Source organism: Neoarius graeffei, chromosome 2 (genome assembly GCF_027579695.1).
Source record: "Neoarius graeffei isolate fNeoGra1 chromosome 2, fNeoGra1.pri, whole genome shotgun sequence".
Taxonomy (NCBI): domain Eukaryota; kingdom Metazoa; phylum Chordata; class Actinopteri; order Siluriformes; family Ariidae; genus Neoarius; species Neoarius graeffei.
The window spans coordinates 102,956,837-102,979,833 of NC_083570.1; the positions used below are offsets into that span (position 1 = coordinate 102,956,837).

A 22,997-nucleotide genomic window follows, 5' to 3' on the forward strand; every position below is an offset into this window, starting at 1 on the left:
TCTCACAGAAAAAAACACCTAAAGTCTTCACAAATCCCTCTAATCCACAACAAATACAGTAGCTTGAAAAATGGAGATTTCACAAACGATATGTTACGTGTTTTGTTATTGAGTAAGTTTTCACCAGTCTTCCATTCCCAGTTTTTGACCAGAGCCGTGTACAACTGTAACGCTATTGAGGAGCTGACATTAGGCGAGCAACCTTATTTTCATGAGCATTTTTTGAGTTCACATCAATAAAAAGTGATTGTTAGGAAGATTTTTTGTAGTTTTATTTCTTGGTTCTCTGGTGTGTGTGTGTGTGTGTGTGTGTGTTATCTTGCCGTCTGAAGCCACAGTGCGTCAATACATTTCCACAAAACAATGTATTTTACAGTTATTTATGATGTTACAACAGGGCTAACGTCTGCGTACGAAGACAGCCAAAAGCACATAGCCTACTTTCTGCAATGTGTTTCCTTAAATTTGACATTGAGTTTTTATAAGCTGAAACGTCCACTGGTTTGGGGAGACACATGTGACACCGCATAACATAACTATTATTTTTGTTGTTTGGAGAGTGAACATGGTTTGTGTGTGTGGCCAGGGGTGTGCCTCTTCGGCTTGATGAGAAACGCTGGCCGTTGTCTCTGCCATTTTTCTTCTGCTTCCGTGCTCTTTTCCACCGGGACTGCTCTTGCCGTGGGAATTTTGTGCGCGGGCGCGCATGGCGGCTTGGCTCTGTTTGATTGGCAAAACGGAGTTAAACCATAGCTCCTCCCACTATGGCTCTGGCTGCTACATTTGATTGGTGAGATGCTGTCATGTGACAGAGCCTCTGCTGGAAGTCTTGACAAAATATAAACAGACCACGCATCGCACGGATCAATAAAAATAAAGTAGTGAGTAATGAGCAGAATATAGCCCAATGTAACGGAGTAAAAGTACCGCTTCTTCTTCACAAATATACTCAAGTAAAAGTAAAAAGTATGCTGCGTTAAAACTACTCTTACAAGTACAATTCATCCAAAAAGTTACTCAAGTAAATGTAACGGACTAAATGTAGCATGTTACTAACCACCTCAGCTTCCCACATGTGCATGGGGTTCCTCCAGGTGCTCTGGTGTCCCCCACAGTCTAAAGACATGCATGTTAGGCTAACTGGTGGCTCTAAATTGACCGTATATGTGAGTGTGAATGGTTGTTTGTCTCTATGTGTCAGCCCTGCGATGACCTGGTGACTTGTCCCGGGTGTACCCTGCCTCTTGCCTGTAGTCAGCTGGGATAGGCTCCTGCGACCCTGTACAGGATAAGCTGCTACAGATAATGGATGGATCAATGGATCTGTGAATAAAGGGCTTTGGGGTTAAGGCTTATGTAGACTGATTTTTAGTATTTTATGATGCATTTACCAAGTGAGCAGCTAGCTATAGCAAGCAAGTACAATTTTAGCTGATAACGTTCATATAGAAATTCCAGTAATGAAATGGACAACTGGCATATGAAATGAACAAAAACTGGCTAAAAAGACTGTTAGATAGCTTGACTTACAATGTAAAGGGAATAATGCCATTGTCACTTTTAAGATCATAAATTTGTTTCCCTTTTTGATCAACTAATGTTACTAACCAAGCATGCTGCTCATTCCATCCAAATGTTCGTAATACATACATATGGTTCTCAAAACATACTGTGTTAGTACAATTATATGACTTGATTCTGAATTATGTGCCTTATGGATAGTTTGGAGCCAAGGCCCTCTTCAAGACATGATGCAGCCCAAGAGGAGGCCAGAGATATTCAAAAAGAAGAGGCTAAGAATGACAGTGCAAGTAGTGACAGCAGCACAGATGAGGAGGAGGAAGCAGTGAAGAGCAAAAAACAAAGTGAGGCTGAGATCAGGGACATTTCAGTCACTGAGTCACATACACTGGTTTCAGAACTAGATGATCTGCTGTCAGTTGAGCCAGGCTTGTGGCCAGCAAAATTAAGCGACAGTGACAGGGCAACTATTGTTAGAAAATTGGCAATAAGGGAAGACAAAGAAATACCCAAAGATTCAGAGGGAAAGCCATTTCCAGACTACTTGAAATACCCCAAGGCATCAAACAGCAGAGAAAAGGTTTAAAGGGACTGGTTAGTTCAAAGTGACAGTGCAAATGCTCTTTTTTGCATTCCTTGTGCTCTTTTTTCACATGGATTAAAAAGGCTTTTTGTCACGGAACAGACAGGAGAGGAGATCAAATGCGCTCAAACCACAGTTTATTAATAATAGGGGAAAGGGAAGAACGTGTGTGGGTGAAGTCCAGTGGCAGGAGAACTGAGAGGCAGGGATGGCTGGTGGTGACATCTGAGGTCTCCCAGCTAAGTACTGACCAGGCCCAACCCTGCTTAGCTTCAAAGAAGAGACAGGACCAGGCGCAGTCAGAGAGGTGTGGCTGTAGGGCTGACAGCGCTAGGGTTACAGACAGTCTCCCAGCAAACAGTTCCTCAGCAGGCAGGAGCTAGAAAGCAGGCTGGAACACAGAGTCACAAATCAGGTAGCAAGATAGGAGGCAGAAATGCAGGATCAGGTTACCAGGGCAGAAGAGTAGGGCTCCAGGCAGGGTAGCTCACACCAGGCAGATGGAGAGGCAGGCGAGCAGCAGGGCGGGGCGAGCTGGAGATCAGGCGAAGGTACAGGAGGGGCAGGCAAGAGGCAGAGTTGACAGAACAGAAGGCAGATCAGGTTACCGGGGCTGGAGAGCAGACAGAGTCAGACAGAACAGGAAATCTTCAGGAGTCAGAGTAGTAGGAACACAGAGCAGGAATCAGGCTGAGAGTTGCAGACGATCTGACACAGGAGCTAGGGAGAACTGCAGCTTAAATACACACAGGGGGAGAGCAGGTGATCGGCAACAGCCAATGACAGTCACTGAAAGATAATAAGAGGAAGTGAGTGCGGGCATGGCCGGTAATGCTGATTGGAGATGTTACCTGAAGAGAGAAGCCCACAGGTAGGACCATGACACCTTCTCATAGCGCTCTGAATAGTGACCACGGGTACAAGATGTGTGATGTTAAGTGGTGCTGCATGTACATTGCTTGAGTGCACAGATTGATGCTGTTTAACATGTAACAAAACCTGATGTCATTGAGGCCCTTGGCTCCATACTCAGCTCATGCAGTCTCACAAGTGAGGCTAGACCTGAAGCTGTTGGTCTAAGGAAGTACTTTATGTTGTTTGATGTCATTGTACTTCTGACCATTTGGATGAAAGTATTGCAATGTATTGATGAGAGAAATGTGATACTCCAGTCAGGGAAAATATCACTTGAGGTGGAGGCAGCCAGTGTAAATGCACTCTAAGATGAGATGCAGGCTCTTAGAAATGAATGAGATTCTTTCCTCTCTGAGGCATCATTGATTGCTAATCAAATGGGGGTTCCACCTCAGTTTAGAAAAGAACTCAGCCATGAGAAGAAGAGGAAGAGGTTCCAGGATGAGACCTCAGAGGAAGCAGGTCAGGAAGACAGAGCAGAAACAACATTTTGAAATACTGTATTTTTCACTGCCCTGGAGCAGATAATAAGTGACTTGGACACTCGGTTCCAAACCATAGCAAATATTGTTGAAGAATTTGCAGCCACACATAAAGTTGGGCAGATAAGTGACAGTACTATTTCTTCTCTGTGTTGGCCACTGATAATTAAGTACGCAAGGGACCTCACACCTCAGTTTGAGAGTGAAATCAGGCATCTTATTCAATATTTTCTGCTACTTTCCACTCTGACTGCACCTGTCTTTCTCTCCTAAATGCAATTTACAAATTGCAACTCCAGAGCATTTTTGGAGAGGGTTGCATTGCCCTGAGGATTTTTTGCACACTTCCATTTACTGTTGCTGGTAGAGAAAGGGTATTTAGTGAGCTGAAACTGATCAAGAGCTATCTGAGATCAACAATGGCTCAGGAGAGGCTGAATAATCTTGCAGACCTTTCAATCAAAAGCAAGTTGGCTCTGCCACTTGACTTTAAAGAGTTGATCAATGATTTTGCTACCAAGAAGGTTCAGTGTTTGTCTTTTGGAATTTGAATCCTTGGTGTTAAAAATATTCTCGCGCTTCTGTTTTCGATGCATCCATTTGCAGGCAGCATGGTATGACCAAATTGTTGATGTAAAATTTATGAGCGTGTTAAATAAATGTTCCCCTCTGTTGCACAACAAAGCACATAAGCCACTTTAAAAATGCATGTAGAGTATGTACAGTGGTTATCTAGCTCATTGTTGTTATTGTTCAAGTCTTTATTTAATAATTTATTTCATGTATAATTTAATTTATTTAATCACTTGATGAATGTTGAGTTTTTCTCACTGGATTGTGGATTACTGTATTTCCAGTTTTTTTTTATTAAATTGGCACAGCCAAGAAAAAAAAACGAATCATGTAATTTTCTTCTATGAATTAAATAATTATTCATCAACCTAGAAAGGTAACTGCATATAATGAGTCAGTACATGAAGGAGACATCAGGATAAATTTGGAAATCTGTTTGAGACACCAAGGCCAGCCTACACGAAGTTTATACTTATCTACGAGCTCCAGCCTGGGGAGGTCTCGAACTAAAGACTGACACTGAGGGGTGAAAAGTAATATCAGGGTATGGACCTTGTGCGTGTGACGTCATGGTCACGTGATTATCTGTTTACACTGCCATATTGGGGATCACGCTTTCGCAAGTTTGATAGTGATACCCGCTGTCGCGATGTCTTCTTCTCAAGTCTGCCTTTTGACTTATGCTGAATCCCTGGATATCACAGCAAAAAATCATTATAGAGATAAGATTGCTGCCTTAGGGGTCGACCCATATATGATTAGTAAGAGTGAAACCAAATCTGCGCTTGATTGTTCAAGTAATGAGCTGCCAGACGTAAGTTACCCCGATGTATATCATTATCTAATCAACACGCCAGGGGGTTACAGTGGTCAGTCACTAAAAGCCTACAAGTCACTAGAAGCTTACAGATATTTCTCCTCAGGATGGGTACGGAATGTGCTAGTTCATATGCGTGAAAAGCGTTTTGTTATTTCTTCACAGGTGCGTACCATACATTGACTTTTCAGAATAGATCTTATTTGCATATCGCTATTATCAAATCATGTAGCATGATATTGTTTTTTAATTAGTAGTAGTACTCACTACTATGTATAGATATTACTAGATCTACTACTAGTTTTAGTAATGGCAATGTAGAATGCCATGAGTCAGGGATTTAGGAAACATAAAAATTGAAAATGCGCAAGCGTATCATGTTTATTACAAAAATGTATATTATTTATGCGTTATACTGAAACAGTTAACGTTACAGGGGTAGAAGCCACTTGCCTGACACAAAATGTTGGGCACACAATCTCGAGTGTTCGCTTGGTTCCCAGTCAACACGTTTAACGGCAGCAATCCACTTCTTACTCCACTCTTGATCAGCGGGGAACCAGTAAAATGATAAACCCTCCATTCTTTTTCTGTTTGAGCACCCGACTGCCACACAACAAGCCATTCTGACTGAAAATTTTAATCAATCTCCAAAAATTTCCGCGTGTGAAGTGAGCTGCGGCTTGATACCCAATATGGCAGATAAACAAACTTGACCTCTGACCTATGATGTTGGTGCACAAGGTCCATAAACAAGGTCTGTGTCTTCTGTGATCAATTCAGTGGAGGTGTTCAGATCCAGGGGGTCATTACTGGTGTCTGACAAGCTCAGATTTTATTGAATGAATAACTCGCTAACACTAATAATTAATTAAAGCACTAATAACACGTCCTCTGGATAAACTAAGGAAAGTGATTTATCTCATCTCATCTCATTATCTCTAGCCGCTTTATCCTGTTCTACAGGGTCGCAGGCAAGCTGGAGCCTATCCCAGCTGACTACGGGCGAAAGGCGGGGTACACCCTGGACAAGTCGCCAGGTCATCACAGGGCTGACACATAGACACAGACAACCATTCACACTCACATTCACACCTACGGTCAATTTAGAGTCACCAGTTAACCTAACCTGCATGTCTTTGGACTGTGGGGGAAACCGGAGAACCCGGAGGAAACCCACGAGGACACGGGGAGAACATGCAAACTCCACACAGAAAGGCCCTTGCCGGCCACGGGGCTCGAACCCAGGACCTTCTTGCTGTGAGGTGACAGCACTAACCACTACACCACCGTGCCACCGGAAAGTGATTTATTTATTTATTTATTTATTTATTTTTGCAGGGGTGGGTGAGGGGGGTGTTTATTATATTTTTTTAGAGGGCCCAAAATTTCTAGCAGCGCCCCAGCATAGTAAATTGTAACATGTCTTTTAGTGTCGGAAATTCACTACAAAAGTAATACTGATGATTTTTGTAACAGACTATTGATTTGAGTTCAGTCTGAGTAACATCCAGGTTTACAGTTGTGATTAATACAGTAGGTGTAACAGCATTACCATAACCATCACACCAGACCCCAATTCACCAATGAGTGAAAGTAACATGAAGCATTCCACTTACTCTCTTTTAAACATAAATGCTTTATAATTTAATTCACATCCTCACTGTCGATACTTTCTCTTGAATATTATTATTATTATTATTATTATTATTATTATGGGAGCCAAGCAGCGAAGCTGCGAAGGCACCCATAGTGTTACTATTGTTTCTTTCTTCTTATTATTATTCAGTCCACTTCCGCCTCTGCAAGTCTATGGCAGCCCATAGAACCGTCTGGTAAAAAGTTGTGAAATTTTGCACACTGATTCTAGACAGTCTCCACATTCCTCTCAGCAAATTTCAGGCCTCTACCTCAAACCCTCCAGCGCCACCAATCGGTCAAAGTCATAGGTACATTTCTGCTTGTAACTTTTGAACCGTTGGTCCGATTTTCTAAAAACTTCGTATCCCTGGAATCCTTGGGCCAAGACGAATCCAACGCACCCCATGACGTCATTTTCCGCCTGGATAGTTTTCCTGCCATTTTGAATTTTGTGAAAATCAATTAAAATGCTACTCCTCCCTCAATTTTTGATCAATTTCTCCCAAACTTGGTACATAGCATAAATGGACCAAGCCGCACAAAATTTATACCCAGTGTTTTGAAATTCATAAGCGTTTGGCCGTGGCAGCCAATCAAAATTGGCTGCACAGACGCAAAACAGGAAGTGTGCTCATATCTTGGCTGCCCTTTGGCATATCTTAATGAAACTTGGTGGCATTATGCCCCACACCACCACAAAGCCCCACAAAAAATGTGGAACATATTGGCTGCTCGGGGGCGCTATAAATAGGAAAAATGACTTTTGGCTCATATCTCATGATGCGTTTTGGATAGAAACAAAATTCAACTATCTCTGGAATCCATGGGTCAAGACGAATCCATCGCACCATATGACGTCATATTCTGCCTTGAGGATTTTCCGCCATTTTGAATTTTGTTAAAATCAATGAAATTCTATGGCAACCCATAGAACCGTCTGACGAGAGGTTGAGAAATTTGGCACACTGATTCTAGACTGCCTCAAGGTTCTTGTCAGCAAATTTCAGCTCACCACCTCAAACTCTCTAGCGCCACCAACAGGTCAAATTTGGAAGTATGTTTCTGCTTGTTACTTTTGAACCGTACGGCTGATTGTCAAAAACGTAGTATCGCTGGAATCCATCGGTCAAACCGAATCCAACGCACCCTATGCCGTCATATTGCACCTGGTAGATTTTCCGCTATTTTGAATTTTGTTAAAATCATTTAAATTGCTACTCCTCCCTCAATTTTTGAGCAAATTTGCCCAGACTTGGTTGATAGCATCATTGGACGAAAGTTATCCTCAGTGTTTTGAAATTTTAAAACTGTTTGGCCGCAGCAGCCAATGAAACGCAGCTGTGAAGACGTCAAACAGGAAGTGAGCTCATATCTCGGCAGCCCTTTGACATTTCTTAACCAAACTTGTTGGGATTATGCCCCACCCCTCCCCAAGGGCCCATACCAAATTTGGTGCACATTGGCCATTAGGGAGTGCTATTACTATACAAAATATGTTTTGGCTCATAAGTCATTCAGCTCATATCTCAGCAGTCTTTTAGGACACACACACACACACACACACACACACACATACACACACACACCTAGTACACGAAGTAATTTCAGCCATCACAGTCAATCGAATTTGATGGTGAAGCCGCCGAACAGCAAATGACCTTGTATCTCAGTCAAACGATGGTATATCAACATGAAACTTCTTGTGGGTGCTCGTGACCATCTGTCTGGCCCAAATGCATTCTGCGAGCCTGATGACTAGGCTCATAGCCTGCTTGGCCCCCACATTGCTGCTTGCAGCTATATTTATTATTATTATTAGTCTTTAAAATGAATATCTATAATATTAATATTATATATATCACTGTCCATAACAGAAACTGAGACAGGTGCATTGGTGATTTCTTTATGATGTACATGAACAATAATGTGCAACAAAAGTGTTTCATGATTCAAAGGCTTTTATTAATAATTCAAAGCAGAACACTGCAGTGATACACACACTTAACACATATGTAAGTGATCATTAAGAAGAAGAGTTGAGTTAAACTGAGGAGTGTGTGAGCTCACGTTAATAACACAAATGAAATGATGAAAGTGGGACACTGGAGCAGTAAAGGCCACATGTAACACACAGTGAAGCAGTAGAAGGTGAGCTGAGTAAAGTGTGTGTGAGCTCACAGCTCTGAGCACTGCTCTGTGTTCACTCTGCCCACCACAGTAGGTTGGTTGTCTTTGGAGGCCTCACAGGTCACCACCTTGTTCCTCCACTGCTCCGGGTGGAGGCTCAGCGTGCTGCTCCAGCTGTAGAGGCCGTCCGCGTGCAGAACGGCGGTGCTGCGGCTCTCCCCCGAGCTCCAGCTGCTCCCATCAACCTTCCAGCTCAGTGTCCAGTCCGAGGGGAAGCCCTTGTCGGCCACACACATGAGTGTGACCTTCTCCTGCTGCAGCTCCACACTGGAGGGGGGCAACACCGTCACACTGGGCTGAGTGACACCTACACACACACACACACACACACACACACACACACACACACACACACACAGAGTTGAGACAGGAATGGACAGCTGTCAGTCACTCAGGCTTCGTTTCAGCTCACTGTGTGTTTCACTTCCCTTTATGTCTTACAGAGCAGAACTGAGTTCAGTGGAGCATCACAAACGTTTCACACTCAATTCAAACACTTTTACATCTTAGATCTATAATCATTTATGTATATTACAGTTAGCCCTGGACAGGAAAATTGAATTAGACCAAGTATTCAGTCATTAAAAATATGAAGCTCATTTTATAACATGAATGAGCCACATTTAAAATACAGAATATTTACCACTTAAGCAAATTCAGTTTTGGTTTCTACATTTAAATCCGTTTTTGGACTCACAGTCTCTAAGATATTAAATGTCATTAAAATCATTCAACAAAAATGTCATCTGTAATTTGCACAATGATATCTACTTTCCTTTTAGATTTAAATTATAATTAACTACCAGCAGTAGAATCAAATACATTTAAGCTTTAAATTATAATAAACAACCAGCAATATAATCAAAGACATTTTTCAAACTTCTAAAATAAGGGAAATTTGAGGAACAGAAGTACGTGACACAAAAATCACATCTGCTCTGAACTTGGAGGAAAAATAAATCTAATTACACATTACAACATGAATCTGAACACACTCCATTTCAGTCATTAATCTGAACACACTCCATTTCAGTCATTAATCTGAACACACTCCATTTCAGTAATTAGTAAACAGGTTACTTACGGCCCACAGACAGTTTGGTTCCTCCACCAAAAGTGATCCACAGTGATACAAACAGGTTTAGCGGCCGTACAAAAACCCTGCTGCTCTAAACTCACTGCTCTCTCCATCCATTTAAACCTCTTATTACAAAACAGCTACAAAACACCAACTTCTGCTCACATCAGCTGATTAATGCACTAACTCTCTGACTGTTTTACTACATTTTACTGTTTTATTTTTTTCTTTTATATACCAAGAGTGTCAATCGAAACTAAGGATGCAATTAGTGCGTAAGAAACACAAATAAATTACACAAAATAAAAGTTGAAATTTCACAAAATGTAGATCTGCAGTTGCACAGGATTTACCCAGAATGCCTCATGGAGTAAAAATGCTGATGTTCTCATGAGAAATTTACAATATATGACTGAATGTGTGGAGCTAAAGTGAGAATAATTCCTCCACTGCTTCTGTAGACTGATAGAAAGTTATGATATGATATTTAAGTCCTACAATAAACTAAAGATTAATTTAGAGTCAAAAATATGAGTGTGTATTTACTCACTGCCAACATTGATGCTGCTTCTTCCACCATAAATCCACTACAGTGAGAAACTCATTAACATTCAGTACAAACACCATCCAGTGAAAGTTGAAGCTTCTCTCTCTAATTCACTTATTTATGCATCTTAGACCTCAAAGTGTTTTACAGAAAATCTCCATCTGACCCCACAAGTAAAATTCACACAATAACTCTGTAGTAGTGTGAGAATTACAGTAAGATTGGGGGAATGTGGTAAAGGTGTTTCCATACTTAGAGGACACTTTGCATTGGCAGCACATGCTTCAGTGCTCTGGGAGTGTTTATAGCGCTGTGACTTTAACACTTCATGACTGAGAGCTGCTGCTACAGCAACTTCACCCACAGCTACCATGACTTTGATCCCCGTCTTCATCTGGACACTGATCCTCTGGACTCAAGGTCAGACACGGCTTTGCCTTTTATATTTACAACAAACTGGTTCAGACAATAAATTTTTTCAGGTTTGTCTCATGATATATTTTTTTTTTCAGAATGCAGAGGTCAAGTCACAGTAACTCAGACTCCTGCAGTGAAATCTGCTCTTCCAGGAGAAACAGTCACCATCAAGTGTAGAACTAATCCCCAGGTGTACCAAGGTTGGGGTAATCAACCCTTACACTGGTATCAGCAGAAACCTGGAGAAGCTCCTAAACTCCTGATTAAACTTGCAAATCAGCGAGAGTCAGGTTTTCCAGCTCGTTTCAGTGGCAGTGGATCTGGATCTGATTTCACTCTGACCATCAGTGGAGTCCAGACTGAAGATGCAGGAGATTATTACTGTCAGAGTTTCCATTCCATCAGTAGCAACCTGTTCACACAGTGTTATAGAGTCGTACAAAAACCTCCCTCAGTCAGATTGTAGAGAGACTGCACTGCTGCAGCTGGGAGACACTGCAGGTGCTGAGTTGGAGGATGTGATACGACACAATGACCCTCTGTGGAGGAGAGGAACCACACCACACTAACTCACAACTCACATTAACCACACCACACTGCACACAGTCCATCACATCCACTACTGTAAGATCAATAGTTATGTATTTTTCGAGCTTATTTGTCAGAACTGAAAAAAAGGTGGAAAAATGTCTCTCTTTTTTCAGCCTCTATCACTAGTCCTGCCCCATTACAGTTTCTCTTTCTGACCAGATATCAGTTACTGTTATTATTCTGCTCTATGTCTTTGTTTCTATCTGTTGTCTTTTTCTTCTCTCTTTCCGGCACTCCTTCAATATGACCTTCTCCACATGCTTTCCAACACACCGCAGTTTAAACATTCTGGACCTGGTCTTCAGCCATTCTTCCTGAGCTCTAGGTATCAGCGTTACCCCACTCTACTTTTCAGATCATTACTTTGTATCTTGCATGCTTGTTCTCCCTGCCCTACCTGCCAGTATCTATTTATACCTCTCCCTCACTACCTGAATCCTCCACACTTTCTCCTCATCACCATCGATGGCAGTTCATCAGCTGAAACTAAACCTCAGCAAGAATGAGCTGCTGCATCTCTCTGTTGCTGCATCCACATGTCAGGACTTTGTGATCTCCCTGAAGAATCCTTGGATCACAACATCTGACAAGACAGGAAACCTTGAGGTAGTTCTGGACAACCAACAACCCTTCTCTCCTCATATTCCTAACCTGATTCCGTTATGCAGGTTTTTCATTTCGATCAGGAGAATCTGGGCAGTTCTGTCCAATGAGGTCATTCAAGTGCTTGTTCAGTACTTTATTATCTTGACATTAGTCTACTGCATTCTACACAAGTTGAATCCACTTGTATTTGTACTCAGGACTGAAGAACAGCTCAGACCGTGGTAGCTCTGACTGGTGTATGGTCGATCCTCAGAGTCTCCGTGGACCAGCCAGAGCTTTTAAACTACTTTGGTTTGGTGAGAGAGCTCACTTCTCTTAATATCTCAGTTAGTCCATGTGGGAAAACCTAATGGCTACCGAGCTGACAGGTATACAGCCTCCTGACTCATTCAACAATGGATCTTTTGGATGGAAACTGCAAATTACCTCCATGTTTGTCAAGTTTCGTCAAACTCAATTTACTGAACTAACAACCACTATCTATACAGGACAAAACTTTCAGCACAATGGAAAAGACATTGCTGTTGTTTTTTCTCTCTTCATGCTGTTCTCCCTCACTCTCTCCTCCACATGACCAGCTTCTTCCAATCCTGATGATACCCTTGACCTGGAAGAAAATATATATAAAATCTCAATAAATGTACATGTAAACAGGTATTGCCCTGTCATCAACAAGCACAAATAAATCATAAATATATTAACTTTTGCCATTATAGCACAAACTGAGAATATCAGAATGAACAGAAGTGAATATATTATGTTTCTTTCCCACTGGACTACACTGAGATTCCTAGTTTTATACACACTGAATAATGGAGAAGAGAAACCTTTTTTGTCACATATATATTACAGCACAGTGATAATTCTTTACTTCATGTGTCCCAGCTTGTTAGGAAGCTGGGGTCAGCCATGATACAGCGCCCCTAAAGCAGAGAGGGTTAAAGGCCTTAATCAAGGGTCACTTGGCAGTGCTGAGGCTCGATCCCCTGACCTTCTGCTCTGTTACTCAGAGCCTTCAAGTCAAGTCAAGTCAAGTCAAGTCAAGTCAAGTTTATTTGTATAGCACTTTTAACAATAAACATTGTCGCAAAGCAGCTTTACAGAATTTGAACGACTTAAAACATGAGCTAATTTATCCCTAATCTATCCCCAATGAGCAAGCCTATGGCGATGGTGGCAAGGAAAAACTCCCTCAGACAACATGAGGAAGAAACCTCGAGAGGAACCAGACTCAAAAGGGAACCCATCCTCATTTGGGCAACAACAGACAGCCTGACTATAATATTAACACTTTTAACATGAGGACAGTTTCGTTGATGTTATAACTCTTCATTGATGGAAACTTGAGTGCAAAACTGTTCATGATAACTGCAGTCCTAAAGTTAGCAAGACAACTGTAGTCCTCAGCCATAAAAGCATGACTGTAAGAGTCCAGAGCATCCTCCAGGTGTAACCCTCAACTGTCCTCATGGGGCCGTCCTTCACAGGAGTGGTGCGATAAAACTCCAACCAGACACAGGGCACCAGGATGGATCAAGCAGGTCCGAGGGGCAGAAGAGGCCAGCATCTCAATCCCAGGACCAACATGTAACTCAGAGAGACAGATTGGGGGGGGGGGGGGGGGGGGGGAGAGAGAGAGAAAGAAAACACATGTTGTTAGGTATGCCCTAAAAATGACAAGTATTAAACCTGTGTGGTAGGCTCGCAGCCTTAACCACTGAACCACTACTGCAACACAACAGAGAAATGAAGCAGTTTCAAAGTGCATTTGCTAACTAGATACAATAACAGTGATCCCTGAAAATACAATATAGTAAAAAAAAATACATGTACTGAATTTAGTTAAAATTATTCACCTTTTATTTTTACACACTTGTGCACATTTATATATGGAGACATTGTAACGTTGATTAGCGACGGCCACATTCACTTCAGTAAGACGTAGTGCAATACACAGATTTCCCATCCAGTTAATTTCTTTTCTTTTTTTTTTAATCCCTGAATTCTAATTTGCTGTCTTATTGCTTTTATCCAAGGAGATATACATGAAAGTGTCTAAAGCATATCTTATGTTCCAAGAAGTTTGCATGATCAGGACCTTCAGGAGAAGAGACCGATCTCTCTCTCTCTGTCTGTACAATTGGAAGAGATTTTAGGTCTTGAATCAGACTCAGTGACTGCCTCGATATGTCATTCCCCCCATCAATCTGTCAACATTTTGTGTCTTTCAGTGTCTTCACTCCTGTCATGGTTTATGACTATTTTTATGTTTTCTCAGCGATCAGATTATTCTTCAGTATATTTAAAATGTACTTGTTAGATTTTTCATGAGTTTAGGCAGATTCTTCCCAGTCAGAGAAATAAGCAGTAACAGTTCATTTGCATGAACAGCTCTGAGTCCCAGAATAGATCAACACTTTCAGCAGATGTTCATGGTTCTTCAGTTGAACTCACTCAAGCACAACACACAGCGCTGCACTCGACCTGCTGTTAAAGGTGCTGATCCAAATCACTGTCAAAGACACTTCACCACTGAAAAAGGAGACATGAATTCCACATTTAAGCTTTATTTCAGGACAGCAACACCACTGACTCCACTTCAGTCTTCTAAATATGTTTTAAAGTGTACACTTCTATTCTAGTGGACTTTACAGCGGCTCTTTCAGAACGAGGTGATCTGAGTGGTGTTGTGGTGGGAGACGGTACAGCCGAACACCTCGGACTCTTCCCAGCGTTCTTTGAAGAGGGTCAGGGTGCTGAAGGGTCCTTCTGTTCTTCTGTGCTGGTCAGAACCCCCTCGTTCACCTCGACACCATCTATGGTGCAGCTCAGCAGCGCCCCCTGTGGAGAATAGGCTGAGAGCAGCGAGTCCGATCCTTCAGAGAGCTGCAGAGAGGAGGGAGGGAGCAGAGACACGGAGGAGTTCACCACCGGACCACCTGGAGAACACACACATACACTCAGTCATTGTGGTTATTTTTACAGAACTCATCTGTCTGATTAAAGATTTCTTCATTGGTTAGTTTTCTTTGTCACTCTGATGTTTAAACTCAGTGATGATTCAGTAAACCTGTCTGACTCTGGAGCACAGTGTACTGTACACACTGCAGGAGACTGGAGGAGAAATAACACCAAATGATGGATTAGTGATGAGATTCATCTCTACAGTCAGAAAAAACAACAACATGAGACATAAAGATAGTAAGGAAAGAACTTTTGCTGCTCACCTCTAATTCTCTGTAGTCAGTCTGAATCCTGATGGAATTAAAGTGAAAGACTCAACTTCTGCCATTTCTCTACTACATTTATACACCTGTAATTTCCAGGAAATCTCTCATTTTGACTTTCTGATCAGTGAAAGTTTAAACTTTCTCTCTCACTCACTCACTTTTATGCATATTAGAACTACAATGGTGCTTGAAAGTTTGTGAACCCTTTAGAATTTTCTATATTTCTGCATAAATATGACCGAAAACATCATCAGATTTTCACACAAGTCCTAAAAGTAGATAAAGAGAACCCAGTTAAACAAATGAGACAAAAATATTATACTTGTTCATTTATTTATTGAGGAAAATGATCCAAAATTACATATCTGTGAGTGGCAAAAGTATGTGAACCTCTAGGATTAGCAGTTAATTTGAAGGTGAGATTAGAGTCAGGTGTTTTCAATCAGTGGGATGACGATCAGGTGTGAGTGGGCACCCGGTTTTATTTAAAGAACAAGGATCTATCAAAGTCTGATCTTCACAACACATTTGTGGAAGTGTATCGTGGCACGAACAAAGGCGATTTCTGAGGACGTCATAAAAAGCGTTGTTGATGCTCATCAGGCTGAAGAAGGTTACAAAACCATCCAAACACACCTCGTTTAACGCTTCAGCTAATTAACCGTGCTTGCTGAGTTGAGTGAGTGTGTTAGTGCAGGTAAAACATTAAAATGTGTAGGACAGGGGGCACCCCTTACATCTAAAGTGCTAATGGTTAATGAACTCATTACTGATCAGGAGTTTAATGTACTTTGTTTAACTGAACCATGGATGAAGCCAAATGAATATAGAGCATTAAATGAAGCTAGTCCTCCTGGATACAGTTATATACACCAGCCTCGTCTAACTGGCAGAGGATGAGGTGGCACAGTTATTTATAATGATTATCTACAACCCCGATTCCAAAAAAGATGGGACAAAGTACAAATTGTAAATAAAAACAGAATGCAATGATGTGGAAGTTTCAATATTCCATATTTTATTCAGAATAGAACATAGATGGCATATCAAATGTTTAAACTGAGAAAATGTATCATTTAAAGAGAAAAATTACGTGATTTTAAATTTCATGACATCAACACATCTCAAAAAAGTTGGGACAAGGCCATGTTTCCCACTGTGAGACATCCCCTTTTCTCTTTACAACAGTCTGTAAACGTCTGGGGACTGAGGAGACAAGTTGCTCAAGTTTAGGGATAGGAATGTTAACCCATTCTTGTCTAATGTAGGATTCTAGTTGCTCAACTGTCTTAGGTCTTTTTTGTCGTATCTTCCATTTTATGATGCGCCAAATGTTTTCTACTGTATGGGTGAAAGATCTGGACTGCAGGCTGGCCAGTTCAGTACCCGGACCCTTCTTCTATGCAGCCATGATGCTGTAATTGATGCAGTATGTGGTTTGGCATTGTCATGTTGGAAAATGCAAGGTCTTCTCTGAAAGAGACGTCGTCTGGATGGGAGCATATGTTGCTCTAGAACCTGGATATACCTTTCAGCATTGATGGTGTCTTTCCAGATGTGTAAGCTGCCCATGCCACACACACTAATGCAACCCCATACCATCAGAGATGCAGGCTTCTGAACTGGGCGCTGATAACAACTTGGGTCGTCCTTCTCCTCTTTAGTCCGAATGACACGGCGTCCCTGATTTCCATAAAGAACTTCAAATTTTGATTCGTCTGACCACAGAACAGTTTTCCACTTTGCCACAGTCCATTTTAAATGAGCCTTGCCCCAGAGAAGACGTCTGCGCTTCTGGATCATGTTTAGATATGGCTTCTTCTTTGAACTACAGAGTTTTAGCTGGCAACGGCGGATGGCACGGTGAATTGTGTTCACAGATAATATTCTCTGGAAATATTCCTGAGCCCATTTTGTGATTTCCAACACAGAAGCATGCCTGTATGTGATGCAGTGCCGTCTAAGGGCCCGAAGATCATGGGCACTCAGTATGGTTTTCCAGCCTTGATCCTTACGCACAGAGATTCTTCCAGATTCTCTGAATCTTTTGATGATATTATGCACTGTAGATGATGATATGTTCAAACTCTTTGCAATTTTACACTGTCGAACTCCTTTCTGATATTGCTCCACTATTTGTCAATGCAGAATTAGGGGGATTGGTGATCCTCTTCCCATCTTTACTTCTGAGAGCCGTTGCCACTCCAAGATGCTCTTTTTATACCCAGTCATGTTAATGACCTATTGCCAATTGACCTAATGAGTTGCAATTTGGTCCTCCAGCTGTTCCTTTTTTGTACCTCTAACTTTTCCAGCCTCTTATTGCCCTTGTCTCAACTTTTTTGAGATGTGTTGCTGTTATGAAATTTCAAATGAGCCAGTATTTGGCATGAAATTTCAAAATGTCTCACTTTCAACATTTGATATGTTGTCTATGTTCTATTGTGAATACAATATCAATTTTTGAGATTTGTAAATTATTGCATTCCCTTTTTATTTACAATTTGTACTTTGTCCCAATTTTTTTGGAATCGGGGTTGTATTCGGCCTGCTGTGGTAGTGTGATTATCTTTGGATGAACCAAACAATGGTGCAGTCTAAGCTGATGAAGTTTTTTGGGCAGTCTTCTCTAAGCACTGAAGGTGATTTAAGGGCTGAAACAGCGACGGTCGAAGCACACTCAGAGCCCCTACTGTCCCCGAGCACATTGGACAGGGTCAGTAATACAGAGGTCAGTAAAAAGCGCCAAAGTGAAAATGCTGTCAGCCGGCAAGGGACTGAAGGCAGCTACATTTTGGGAGGCATAGTGTGTTGAGTCCCCTTGCTGAACGTATGATGTAAAACGCTGTCATTCTGTGTTCAGTTTGTAAATTATCGCGAAATTCGGATTCCTTCATAGTTGTTTGTTCCCAGACTCTTCTCCACGCTGTTCAATTGTAAATCAAGTTTTGTCTTGAAGTAAAGGGGTAAAGGGAATCCTAAAAGCTCTTTTGAACATTTCCATACTAAAATAAACTTAAATAAGCTCAAACTAAAGAGGTTGATTTTATCTTGATGGTGCACAGGGCGCCCAAAATCAAGAACTTTCTTATAAGAGATTTGAGTGGAGCTTAAATTTTATATGTAATGGAAAAGCCTAGCTGTATCTGTACAAATGTTTGAATTGTGCCAGTGTGGTTGGTATAAACCTGTATTACATCCACTTTGATAAGTCAGTAACAAAGAAAAATTACAGCCTAAGTGAAGACAAAAAAAGAAAAAGTGAAGAATACTGCTTTGACTTGATTTTTCAAGGAAAAAAGTGGAGAACATTTTTCAGAACCCATGGGGAATGCTGCTAAAGCCACCAGTTATTCTCACTGAGATGAAATAAAATTGAAATCAAATTAATTGGGGAAATGAAATTAATTTAAAATGGGTACCCAACAGGTTATCAGTCAGAAGGTGCAGGCCTGTATCGACACTTCTGGGCGTAGTCACCTGAAGCGCCTGCTTCACGCAATATCTCACTCGTGTCTCCCTTTCTTCTCCCTCATGTTGTTCTCTCCCTCACGCACACCTTCCTGTTTCTTGCTGACCTCTCACCCCAACTGCTGACTCGATCCACGTTCAAGATAAGTACATTTAAAATAACTTATTTATTATTAAATGTCAAGGATGTTACCACATTATGAAAGACATGAAATTAAAATTTTAATAATGATGCATCAATAAATAAATAAACTGATAACAAAATTTCCATTGGGCTACAACTCTGTAATAATGTGAGAATTACAGTAAGATTGGGGGAATGTGGTAAAGGTGTTTCCATACTTAGAGGACACTTTGCATTGGCAGCACATGCTTCAGTGCTCTGGGAGTGTTTATAGCGCTGTGACTTTAACACTTCATGACTGAGAGCTGCTGCTACAGCAACTTCACCCACAGCTACCATGACTTTGATCCCCGTCTTCATCTGGACACTGATCCTCTGGACTCAAGGTCAGACACGGCTTCATATTTTATCTCTTCAATGATCTGTTCATACAAAAACACAGTTTCAATTATGTTTAAATTTGATATTGCATTTATATATATATATATATATATATATATATATATATATATATATATATATATATATATATATATATATATATAAAACATTTTTTTTTCAGAATGCAAAGGTCAAGCCACAGTAACTCAGACTCCTGCAGTGAAATCTGCTCTTCCAGGAGAAACAGTCACCATCAACTGTAAAACCAGTCAGGCAGTGGCTAAGGACTCATCTGGTGACCGGTTATTCTGGTATCAGCAGAAACCTGGAGAAGCTCCTAAACTACTGATTAAATTTGTGAATCAGCGACAGTCAGGTTTTCCAGCTCGTTTCAGTGGCAGTGGATCTGGATCTGATTTCACTCTGACCATCAGTGGAGTCCAGACTGAAGATGCAGGAGATTATTACTGTCAGAGTCACCATTCCATCTCTGGCTACTGGTTCACACAGTGTTATAGAGTCGTACAAAAACCTCCCTCAGTCAGATTGTAGAGAGACTGCACTGCTGCAGCTGGGAGAGACTGCAGGTGCTGAGGTGGAGGATGTGATACGACACAATGACCCTCTGTGGAGGAGAGGAACCACACCACACTAACTCACAACTAACATTAGAAATCTCTCAATAATCATCACACCACACTGCACACAGTCCATCACATCCACTACTGTAAGATCAATAGTTTCCCAGGTCTCTCAGTCGTGGTGTTACCTGTCACACCTGAAACATCTTTAGAAAGAAGAACAGCTTTAAAGATAACAGATCCGTATCTGCACTGATGGCTGGTTGTGATATTGAATAAGGGCTAAATCCAATTTTACTCCTCATCTCTGACTTGCTGTTACTATTAGGAAGCCATTAGAGATGAGCCTTATAACACTCAATGTGACAGTGAGTCTCATTATATAAGCATAAATAAGACATACTCACTCATTAAAATACACAAAGACATCAAGTTTAAATCCAGTGATTTATGTCTGTAATTTTTCTTGCTGTTTGAGGAGCCATGTGTTTGATCAGTGTTCATGGTGTCCTGACATTGACTACCTCACAGGTTCCTAACCCTGGTTTACCCCTTGTCCACCCCAGGACCCCCTGTCTTGCACATTTCAGCACTTTCCCTGCTCTCAACACACCTCATTTAACGGTTCCACTAATTAACAGTGCTTGCTGACTTGAGTGAGTGTGATGGTGCAGGTAAAATAGTAAAATGTGCAGGTCAGGGGACACTCTAGGACCAGGGACAGGAAGCTGTGGACATTCAAATAAACACTAGTTCCATACCGATAGGGGCAGCATTAGAGGGGGGAAGTTAGGTCTATTCTTAGGGCCAAGCACTGTCTAGGGGCCCTCAGAGGACAATATTATTATGTGTAAGTTAATTTAATAATTTTTTTAAAAATAATTTTGTCTCTTAAAATGAGCACATATAACAATTTTCTGGTTTGATTTTCCATTTTCTGCAAAATTATTAGACTATATACTTACTTACTTAGGCCCTTCGCCCCCTGCGGAGCATAGGCCATCGATCAGTTTCCTCCAGCGTATCCGGTTCTGGGCCCTCCTCCCTATCTCGGTCCAATCCAATCCTGCCTCCCTCATCTCCTTTTCTAGATCTCTCCTCCAGCTATTCCTTGGTCTGCCTCTTCTTCATTTACCCTGAGGGTTCCACTTGAGGGCCTGGCGTGTGATGTTACTTGCCGGCTTACGCAGGGTATGGCCTATCCAGCCCCACTTCCTCCTTCTGATCTGCAATTCCACTGGTTCCTCATTTGCCCGCTCCCATAGCTCTTCATTTGTGACTTTGTCCTTCCAGCTTATCTTTAGGATACGCCTTAAACAGGTGTTAACAAAGGTCTGGATCTTGCTCAGTGTTTTCTTTATCATTCTCCAAGTCTCTGCACCATATAACAGGACAGACTTCACGTTTGATCTAAAAATCCGTAACTTGGTTCTAGTAGTTAGCTCTTTGGATGACCACATGTTCTTTAACATGAGGGACACTCCCCTTGCCTTTCCAATCCTTACTTGCACATCCTTATCTGTTCCTCCTACTCTATTTACCACACTTCCCAAATACGTGAACTCCTCGACGTCCTCTAGTTGATGTCCATTTACTACTACTGGTACCTCACTTGTGGTATTCATCCGCATTACCTTAGTCTTCCCTATGTTAACTTTCAAGCCAAGCTTGGCTGACTCCTCTGCTAGTCTTGATGTTTTTTCTTGCATTTGCAGCTGGTTATGTGAAAACAGTGCAAGATCGTCAGCATAATCCAGGTCATCTAACTGCTCCCAGGGAGTCCACTGTATCCCGTTCTTGCTCCCGCTTGTTATCGTTCTCATTATCCAGTCGATAGCCAGTAGAAAGAGGAAAGGAGATAGCAGACATCCCTGCCGTACACCAGTTCTTACTTCAAAAGGTTCTGAAAATTGTCCTTCGTGGGCCACTCTGCACTTCATACCTGTATAGCTGGACTTAATCAAGGTGATAAGCTTCTCTGGAATCCCATAGAAGTATAATAGCTTCCAGAGTGACTCTCGATCTACACTATCAAAGGCTTTTTCATAGTCCACAAAGTTTACGTACAGGGATGAATTCCATTCCAAGGATTGTTCTATGATGACTCGTAAGGTGTATATTTGGTCTATACAAGAGCGATCTCTCCTAAATCCCGCTTGCTGGTCTCTCAACAACTTATCCACGGCATCCTTCATTCTTACCAGTAGTATTCTGTTAAACACCTTGCCTGGAACAGAAAGCAGCATAATGCCTCTATGGTTGTTACAATTTCCATGATCACCCTTCTTAGGAACTTTCACAATGATCCCTTCTCTCCACTCTTCTGGGATACTCTCCTCTTCCCATATCCTAGCAAATAGCCTATGGAGGATTTCCACTGATGTTGTTAAATCCGCCTTCATAGCTTCAGCAGGAACCCTGTCAGGTCCTGATGCTTTACCATTCTTTAGAGCCTGAATGGCAGCCTTTATTTCCAATTTGCTAGGGTTTTCGCAATTCAGGGGAAGAGTTGCATCTGGCAGGGGGATGTCCGGTTGATGTTCTGGTGCAGGACGGTTTAGAAGCTCCCCAAAGTGTTCGGCCCATCGCTTAAGTTGTTCCTCAGCTGTAGTCAATGGCTTTCCATTTTTGCTCCGCACTGGTTTCAGTATCCTCTGATGCTTCCCCGCCATTCTTCTGGTGTAACTATACAGGTCTTTCATATTTCTCTTCTCTGCTGCTTCTTCTGCTGCCTTTGCCAGATCATCAATATAACTTCTTTTATCCTGTCGAACACTTCTCTTCACTGCTCTGTGGGCACTTCCATACTGTTCACTGGCCTTTGCCTTCGCTGCTCTTGTTCGCGAGTTGTTCAATACCTCTTTGCACCTTTTCCTAGCCTTGATCTTCTCCATTGTTCCTAGAGACATCCAATCCTTGTCTGTCGATTTCTTCTTACCTATTGTCTCTTCACATGCTTTGATCCAAACGTTCTTCACTTGTCTCCATTCCGTCTCAATGTCTGCCAATCCCTCCACTTCATATAGATCTTGTAACACTTGAAATCTATTTGACATACTTAAACAAAACTGGTCTCTCATAGTTGATTCCCTGAGAAGGTCAACATTGTATCTTGTCCTGCCACTTGTTGGTTGTCCATGACGTTTAAGGCGCAACTTTAGGGTGGCAAAAACAAGGAGGTGATCTGATGCCACGTCTGCGCCTCTTTTAACTCGGACATCTTGTAAGGTTTTTCTAAATTTCTTGCTGATG

At 41.6% G+C, this 22,997-nt stretch overlaps 3 gene segments (V, D, J or C); 2 read left to right on the plus strand and 1 right to left on the minus strand.

Annotated features, from left to right (window-relative positions):
- LOC132882078 (probable non-functional immunoglobulin kappa variable 6D-41) overlaps positions 1-22,997 on the plus strand; it is a 293,957-nt gene that overhangs the window by 239,473 nt on the left and 31,487 nt on the right.
- On the minus strand, positions 8,496-10,594 carry LOC132875738 (Ig kappa-b4 chain C region-like). The segment is given in 3 exon segments: positions 8,496-9,026; positions 9,804-9,888; positions 10,511-10,594. Coding segments are annotated over 3 exon segments (489 nt in total).
- Positions 10,716-14,639, plus strand: LOC132875745 (probable non-functional immunoglobulin kappa variable 6D-41). The segment is given in 3 exon segments: positions 10,716-10,764; positions 10,857-11,197; positions 14,601-14,639. Coding segments are annotated over 3 exon segments (429 nt in total).